Genomic DNA, 8378 nt, shown 5'->3' on the forward strand with positions numbered 1-8378 from the left:
CTCTGTCTCTACATCACAGGAACAACTTTATGTCCACTGACTGCCTGGAGGGTAGCTAGTGTTTGGAAGGGAGAGGAGAGCTGCGTGCTGCAGCTCGCTGTTTCTGAGGGCGTGTCGGAGGAGCCGCTTGGCGAGCGTTATGACACGTATTTACTTGTCACATCACAAGAAAGGGAAGTAAAGGCTGGACTACAAACGAGCTGTTTTCAGTTCAGAACAGAGTTTTCTTTGGGATATGGGAACTCCCTTTGGGCTGGACTTTAGGCTTTTTCACTTTCACTTACATGCACAAAAAAAAGATATATAACTCAATAAAGGAGAGGGGAAAAAGCAGAAAAGCAGAATACCACCTCTTTAAAAAAAGTGATGTCCCCAGTATCCACAGTGTAAATGACACCTATGAAATGAATCAAATATTTGTGCACTAAGAACTCTTAAGCGGTGAAATCAAAAATACAAACAAATTAAGGTGATGTGATGCAATATAAAACACACAAAGTATTCATCTATGACGTTACGGCATTAATTAAATCCTACGAAAGGACAAGAAAAAATTTAATACTTTGTAAATTAAATTTAAGACTTTGAAGGCCTTATTTTTGGAATATGAAATTTAAGACTTTTTTAATACTTCTAAGACCTGCGGGTACCCTGATTATAAGTAAATGTGCTCTGAACATCCAGCATAATGAAATATTGTTTTTGTAAATGCACTGATGCTAAGCTAACGCGTTGTTTGCTCACCTTGATGTTACAGAACCTGTGATTCTCACCGAACTTGACAGAAACCTGCAGGTCAGAAAGGAGAACCGGTTCACGGCAGAGAAAGTCGGACTGATGTGTGTTAATAAACTGAGGACTCATTTGTTGACCTCTTTGAGCGGAGGAGCCTCTCCTCTCTCCGCCGGCCCCTGCTCGTCTGGAAGAGGCTCGGCTGGCCCCTGAGATTCAGACTTCGGGGCCGCGGCCTCTTCGGACCGCGAGCCATTCTGACGGTACATCATCAGCTCGATGGCGCCGTCCTCATTAGAAGCTACTCCTCCGCTACTGTTTGTGGAGCTGAACAACTCCTCCTGTAAGGAGATCACAGGTTAGACAGACGGGACGTGAAATATTACCTGACAGAGACAGAAAGGTGTGTGATGGACCTGGGTCTTCATCAGGTGTCTCCGGTTCCTCAGGCTCGTGGCCAACCTCTTGGGACTGACCTCCGGGCTCTCTGCCTGTCTGAAGTACTCGTACAGGCGGTTGGTCCACTGACCCATCGAGCGGATGTGAAGCCACAGAACATCTGCAGGTCAAAGGTCACAGCAGTGAACTTTGAAACTGGGCTACTGGCGGCTGAGCACAATGTTATCTTCAGATTAATGCCTCAGCTGAGGATCCTCACGCCGTGCAACAAGAACCGAGCTTTGCCGACCAGCATTCACTACATCAGTAAACTTAACCAAACTGAAGAAGCAAAGGCTAAAACTGACAGACCGACAGGCTGACAGACATATAGACAGGTCTTTATTTAACCTAACTGTAACCCGATTCTAACCTGAACCCGGAATCCAAGTCTTGACCCTCAAAAGTCCAAAAAGAGCTTCTTGTTGCCTCCGACAGGCTTAGACCGTCTTACCAGGTGGAAATAAAGTCTTGCTAGTAGCTCCTCTACATCGTTTCCATTCCTGCTGCAACATGTTGTCAGACACCTGGTGCAAAGCTGTGTTCACACTGAAAGCAAATCCAGCGTTTCGGGCAGCTTGATTACACACAAAGTCAATGCAAAGTTGTGAATTCGCTCAGGGCCGTGCGGAAGATGTGTTTGTTGCGACATTCGCTGGTTCGCTCGAGTTCAAATCTTTAAGCTTGAGCAAGAAATTCGCTTGACGAATTCCGGACGTCGCCGACGGCTTCAGAGCGTTGTTTGGAGAGGACCAGGCAGAGCGTGGGAGTGAAACACCGCTGGTCGACGGAGATCTGCTAAACCACAGGAAGAAAGAGGCGGGAGCAGCGCTGCAGCTTTCGGACAAATAAACCCCCGCAGTCTGTCTGGATTCTGCTCTGACTTTACCCTTCAGGAGGAGCTCGGAGTTAACTGCTTTTATTAGATTAGCTTTTTACAGTTGGACAATGACCCGAAGCAGACTGCCAAAGTGGTTACAAAGTGGCTTAAGGATAACAAAGTCAGTGTCTTGGAGTGGCCATCACAAAGCCCTGATCTCAATATGGGCAGCAAGGCGGCTACAAACTTGGCTCAGTTATACCAGTTCTTTCAGGAGGAATGGGCCAAAAGTCCTGCCAACTATTGTGAGAAGCTTGTGGAAGGATATCCAAAACGTTTGACCCAAGTCATACAGTTTAAAGGCAAAGGTACCAAATACTAATGAAATGTTTGTAAACGTCTGACTCTGATGAAGGTAATAAAAAAATCTAAAGTCTAAATATATCCTTTGATTGTCTGATTTCATGTCTAACAGTGAGGAAAAAAGCATATGTGTCTTTTTATATAGTGCATGTAAACTTCTGGTTTCAAATATACATATATATATATATATATATATAGGATTCTATTTATTGATGCATTCATGTGTTCATCACTTTAATGCTGCAGCTGGTGGAGCTCATTTTAATCACTTTAGATTCTGATTGCTTCATCTATAATAATACATAATCATTTAAAATATTATATTTTGGGTTAATAAAAAGATAAAGATAAAGGTAGTGCAGTAAAATGGACAATATTTCCCTCTGAGAGTAGAAGTATAAGGTAGCAGACAGTGGAAATACTCAGGTAAAGTACAAGTACATCAAAGTGGTAGTGAGGCACAGCGCCTGATTTAAGGTGAGGTGTACCTGACTGCTCCGGAGCGCTGCTGATGGTGAACGGATGCCACTCGTACTTGGCGATCACGGGGATGTTGATGTAGACGTAATCTCCAGGTTTGAAATGGAAGAACTGAGGACGTTTGATCACCAGGTGGGTCACCTGCACGGAAAAACACGGCAACACACCACGCAGACGTGTCAGACCTTCATGGAGACATCATGCTGTAGAACGATAATATCCAGCATCAGACGACCATCAGTGCAGCTGTGAACCTGTGAACACCTTCTTAGGGGAAAAGGGGGGACTGGAGAGCTCACTGACTGATCTGGAGCCTTTCCCATAACTTCCACCTTTAGATCTTGAATCTTGGTTCGATTATGCAAAAGATTTGAAATTAACCAATGACAGCTGTCCATCTTTTCGAGGTGACCTCGAGATGTCTTTGCCCATGTTGTCTCGACGTTGGTCTGTTTGTACAATTAAAGGCTGCAGATCAATCAATGTGATCAATGCCAGCAGCCTGCTGAGTGACTGAAGCTAAGCAGGTTTGTGCTTGGCCAGTACCTGGATGGGAGACCTCCTGGGAAAACTAAGTTGCTGCTGGAGAAGGCCAGTAGGGGGCAGTCTTCCCTCTGGTCCTAATAATAGCTGCGTTTGAGATGACGGCGGCTAACTTTCGCCAACTTGATGGTCTAACATGAGCTGCAGGTGACTGCAGGGGCGGGATATAAAAACGGCGCCGTCAAGTCGGACACATTCTACCTGCAGCAGCTTACTGTGAGCTGAGATGTCTTGCTCCTAAGAGGTTTTAATGTCATGTGACATAGTGACGTTTTGCAGCGCCGGCGAAAGTCGGACACAATTTCCAATCAGCATGCCTTATTTTAAGTCCAGCATGCATCACGTTAAGTCAGCGCTGCGCAGCGCCGCATGAAGTCAAACGCACCTAATGAGATCCCAGTGCAGTGATGGGGACGGAGTCGGCGGTATGGGGGGGCAAATAGAATACAAATATGATATAATTTACAAAATGATATAAGCTAAGTTTAATTTAACTCACATTTCAGTGAGAAACAATAAAAATATACATTTACAAACATTATTTGAAAACATATTAAAGCTAACATAAAATTCACAATGTGGCTCTGTGAGGAAACCCCCCCGCTTCCCCCCTCCCAACGCACTTGCACGTTAGTACGTGCATGAAATAACTTTGAGTTAGCGGGAGATTCCTGACTGGAGTGCACACATCAAAACAAAGCAGGCAGCTCAGAACGCTTCAAAATGGACATTAGAAAATGGTTCCAAACCCGAGCTGCTTCATCCTCGCCTATAAACCCAACTCTGAATCTCAAATGACTGTAAGTTCTACAACATCCACACGTCGATAAACGTTAAACATCGTTGTCCAAACATCAGAAAACGCTTAAGGCCCACTGCGTTCACTGGCCTTGGTATTTGGCGCGACCTGCAAAATTTTGTTCTCCTCTCTCAAAAATGTGTTCTCAGAACACGGGAGCGCTTCACGCCAGACTAGTTCAACGTTCTCAAGAAGTTCCAGTCAGCTCACAAGCGGCGTCTTCAGCTCTTCTAACTCTGAGTTCAATTTAAAGTTTCATGTAGGCCGGTTGTTAGTGTGTTTATCTAACTGGTATTATGTAGCCTACTGTCAAAGTGCACTATTGTTGTGATGAGACCATCAATTTAGTATTTAGTTCATTTGTTTCAGTTGTGCGCTGTCCATTGTCCTGAAACGTCCCTCCCGCCGTGGAGAAACATCTGTTTTATTTATTTTTGATAATGGAGATTGTAGAATCATCTGTGCGGCTGCTCTGCTTTTTCAGTAGTAGCCTAGTGTAAATGCTTATGCTAGAGCAAACTAGAATTAAGATGCGTCTCTCCTGTCAGTGAGATAGCAGCTAAACTACATGTGCGCTGCTAACTTTGTTTTTAGGACAGGGGTATCCAATTAAAATTCAAAGAGGTCCAGTTAGAGAAGAAAAGGTCCAGAACATCAACTTGCGTTATCATTCAGTAGCCTAGTTGTATCAACATATATCTTTAGTCAACAACTGACTGTCAGATCAAATAAGTCAGTTTTCACATCAAACTTAAGGGATAACAAATAATAACTTCTCTAATAATAAATTCTAAATTTAAGTATTCCCCTGTACGCAGGATAAGCGGTTGACGATGGATGGATGGAAATTTAAGTACTCTAAAGGCTGCATTTAAAAAACATAATAATTATTTTATTTGTTGCTCATTTTCAGAATAAATAAAATAAAAAGTGTAGCTTTGGTGGCGGTTGAGATGAGTCCACTTCACTCTGAAGCACTCATGATAAAGCGCTATATAAATGTTATGCATTATTATTATTATTATCAGTCTCTTTTTGTCCCTCTGAAGTTTTCTGTCCTCGAACCAACAAGATCCTGATTCAGCTGCAACCCGCAGAAAGACGCACAAGAACCCTGTTTCAGGGACAGACTTCCTGTTTGCAGGTTACCTGTCACAGGTGTGTCTAATAATTTTTGCCACGACAAGAGCTGCAAAATCTGTCTGCAGACTTAGAAGAAGTATTTTTAATGTGTTTTCTTTTCATTTGATTTTTAAAGATAATTTCTGATTTAATTCTGGCAGCTGTGACGTCAGCTGGCTGCCTTGATTTACGCCGGGTCGAGAGTCTTTGTTCAGAATGAAAAATGAGTTGTTCTGAGGTCTCACACTGGCACGTCTGCAAAAACCCTCCTCTCTGAGGACAGAAGCTGCAATTTGGGGATGACACAAGTTTCACTATATTTATATTATAAAAGTACCTCATCTGCACATCAGAGGGGTGAATAAACCCCCACCCGTCCATCTTCGGTGACCAAATGACTTCTCAAAGAGGAAATCTCCCTCGGACCAATCACTGACGAGATGCTCACCTCTCTATACTGACCGACCAATGACGTCGTGTCGTCTGTAACTCTGTAACAAACCGCCCGCAGGCGTCAGTCTGTGTTTGTGTTGGGCACCTTGGACGGCAGCAGGTTGACCTCCACGATGTAAAGACCTCCCATCCGAGAAACTGCGATTCCTATGATCTTCTCCAGCACGAACACCAAACCGGGAACCACAAACCACTTCCAGAAGTTTGCACAGTGGATCACCAGCAGAATCCAGACCCACACGTAGGACAGGTGAGACCAGTAGAACACCTGGAGGACAGACGGCGCACAGCGTCACACAGCCGGCTGTTCGCAGGTCTGTCGTCACATGAAACCAGCGGTGTTGATGTTACTTTATTTTGAAAGTCGTCTGCGTCTGATGTTTGTGTCTAGCTTGCTTCCTGTTTAGTCTTGATTCTGTGTCTCACCTGTTGGTTCCCTCCCTGCTCGTTTGGCCCTGTCACCTTCTGCTTAATTGTTTTATCACCTCATTGTGTGCGTCTGCTAGACTCAATTCAATCTAGCTTTATCGGCATGAATGTAAAAAAACAATATCAACAAAGATACTAATAACTTACAAAAGAAGAATTCATTTTATACAATTCATTAAATAAAGTAAATAAAACAGTAAAAGTGTTGCTGTGTGTTAAAAAAATAATCATTTAAAAAACAAAATATTTAAAAATAAAGTAATTAAAACAGTAAAAGTGTTTCTGTGTGTTAAAAAAATAATCATTTAAAAAACAAAATATTAAAAATAAAGTAATTAAAACAGTAAAAGTGTTTCTGTGTGTTAAAAAAATAATCATTTAAAAAACAAATTATTAAAAATAAAGTAATTAAAACAGTAAAAGGGTTTCTGTGTGTAAAAAATAAATAAATAAAAACAAATGTTAAAAAATTAAAGTAAATAAAACAGTAAAAGTGTTTCTGTGTGTAAAAAAAAAAAAAATAAATAAAAACAAATGTTAAAAATATAAATAAATAAAACAGTAAGTGTTTGTGTGTGTTAAAAAATAAAACCAAAATATTAAATATAAAAATAAATAAAACATTAAATAGGTGTGTGTGTGTTAATAGACAAAAAACAAACAAAAAAATCAGTATCAAATGTGAAATATGAATAAAACAACAATTACTAAAATAACAATGAAAATAATAATAATTTAAAAAAAATTCTAGTCGGACTTTCCACTGGTTGTCCTCAGTTCGTGGCATGAGGAGACAAATTTTGCTGCAATGATTTGGTATTCCTGTCCTCTGTCTCTACCTGTCCTCTCAGTCTCTACCTGTCCTCTCAGTCTCTCTACCTGTCCTCAGTTCGTGGCATGAGGAGACAAATTTTGCTGCAATGATTTGGTATTCCTGTCCTCTGTCTCTACCTGTCCTCTCAGTCTCTACCTGTCCTCTCAGTCTCTCTACCTGTCCTCAGTTCGTGGCATGAGGAGACAAATTTTGCTGCAATGATTTGGTATTCCTGTCCTCTGTCTCTACCTGTCCTCTCAGTCTCTACCTGTCCTCTCAGTCTCTCTACCTGTCCTCAGTTCGTGGCATGAGGAGACAAATTTTGCTGCAATGATTTGGTATTCCTGTCCTCTGTCTCTACCTGTCCTCTCAGTCTCTACCTGTCCTCTCAGTCTCTCTACCTGTCCTCAGTTCGTGGCATGAGGAGACAAATTTTGCTGCAATGATTTGGTATTCCTGTCCTCTGTCTCTACCTGTCCTCTCAGTCTCTACCTGTCCTCTCAGTCTCTCTACCTGTCCTCAGTTCGTGGCATGAGGAGACAAATTTTGCTGCAATGATTTGGTATTCCTGTCCTCTGTCTCTACCTGTCCTCTCAGTCTCTACCTGTCCTCTCAGTCTCTCTACCTGTCCTCAGTTCGTGGCATGAGGAGACAAATTTTGCTGCAATGATTTGGTATTCCTGTCCTCTGTCTCTACCTGTCCTCTCAGTCTCTCTACCTGTCCTCAGTCTCTACACCTGTCCTCAGTCTCTCTACCTGTCCTCTCAGTCTCTCTACCTGTCCTCTCAGTCTCTACACCTGTCCTCAGTCTCTACACCTGTCCTCAGTCTCTACCTCTCCTCAGTCTCTCTACCTCTCCTCAGTCTCTCTACCTGTCCTCTCAGTCTCTCTACCTGTCCTCAGTCTCTCTACCTGTCCTCAGTCTCTACCTGTCCTCTCAGTCTTTCTACCTGTCCTCAGTCTCTACCTGTCCTCAGTCTCTACCTGTCCTCAGTCTCTACCTGTCCTCTCAGTCTTTCTACCTCTCCTCAGTCTCTACCTCTCCTCAGTCTCTACCTGTCCTCTCAGTCTTTCTACCTCTCCTCAGTCTCTACCTGTCCTCTCAGTCTTTCTACCTCTCCTCAGTCTCTACCTGTCCTCAGTCTCTACCTGTCCTCTCAGTCTCTCTACCTGTCCTCAGTCTCTACCTGTCCTCAGTCTCTACCTGTCCTCTCAGTCTTTCTACCTCTCCTCAGTCTCTACCTGTCCTCAGTCTCTCTACCTGTCCTCTCAGTCTCTCTACCTCTCCTCAGTCTCTCTACCTGTCCTCAGTCTCTACCTGTCCTCTCAGTCTCTCTACCTGTCCTCTCAGTCTCTCTACCTGTCCTCAGTCTCTACACCTGTCC

General features: G+C 43.0%; 1 protein-coding gene across 1 annotated transcript in view; it reads right to left on the reverse strand.

Annotated features, from left to right (window-relative positions):
- The window catches only part of LOC123961502 (NADPH oxidase 5-like), a 10264-nt gene that overhangs the window by 1547 nt on the left and 339 nt on the right, over positions 1-8378 (reverse strand). The window contains exons 2-6 of the mRNA XM_046036972.1: positions 5836-6018; positions 2842-2974; positions 1149-1291; positions 873-1073; positions 745-789 (exon numbers count right to left, since the gene is read on the reverse strand). Of these exons, the coding sequence (XP_045892928.1) occupies positions 745-789; positions 873-1073; positions 1149-1291; positions 2842-2974; positions 5836-6018 (705 nt within the window). The remainder of the gene's footprint in view (positions 1-744; positions 790-872; positions 1074-1148; positions 1292-2841; positions 2975-5835; positions 6019-8378) is intronic.

This window comes from Micropterus dolomieu, linkage group LG22, assembly GCF_021292245.1.
Source record: "Micropterus dolomieu isolate WLL.071019.BEF.003 ecotype Adirondacks linkage group LG22, ASM2129224v1, whole genome shotgun sequence".
Taxonomy (NCBI): Eukaryota; Metazoa; Chordata; class Actinopteri; order Centrarchiformes; family Centrarchidae; genus Micropterus; species Micropterus dolomieu.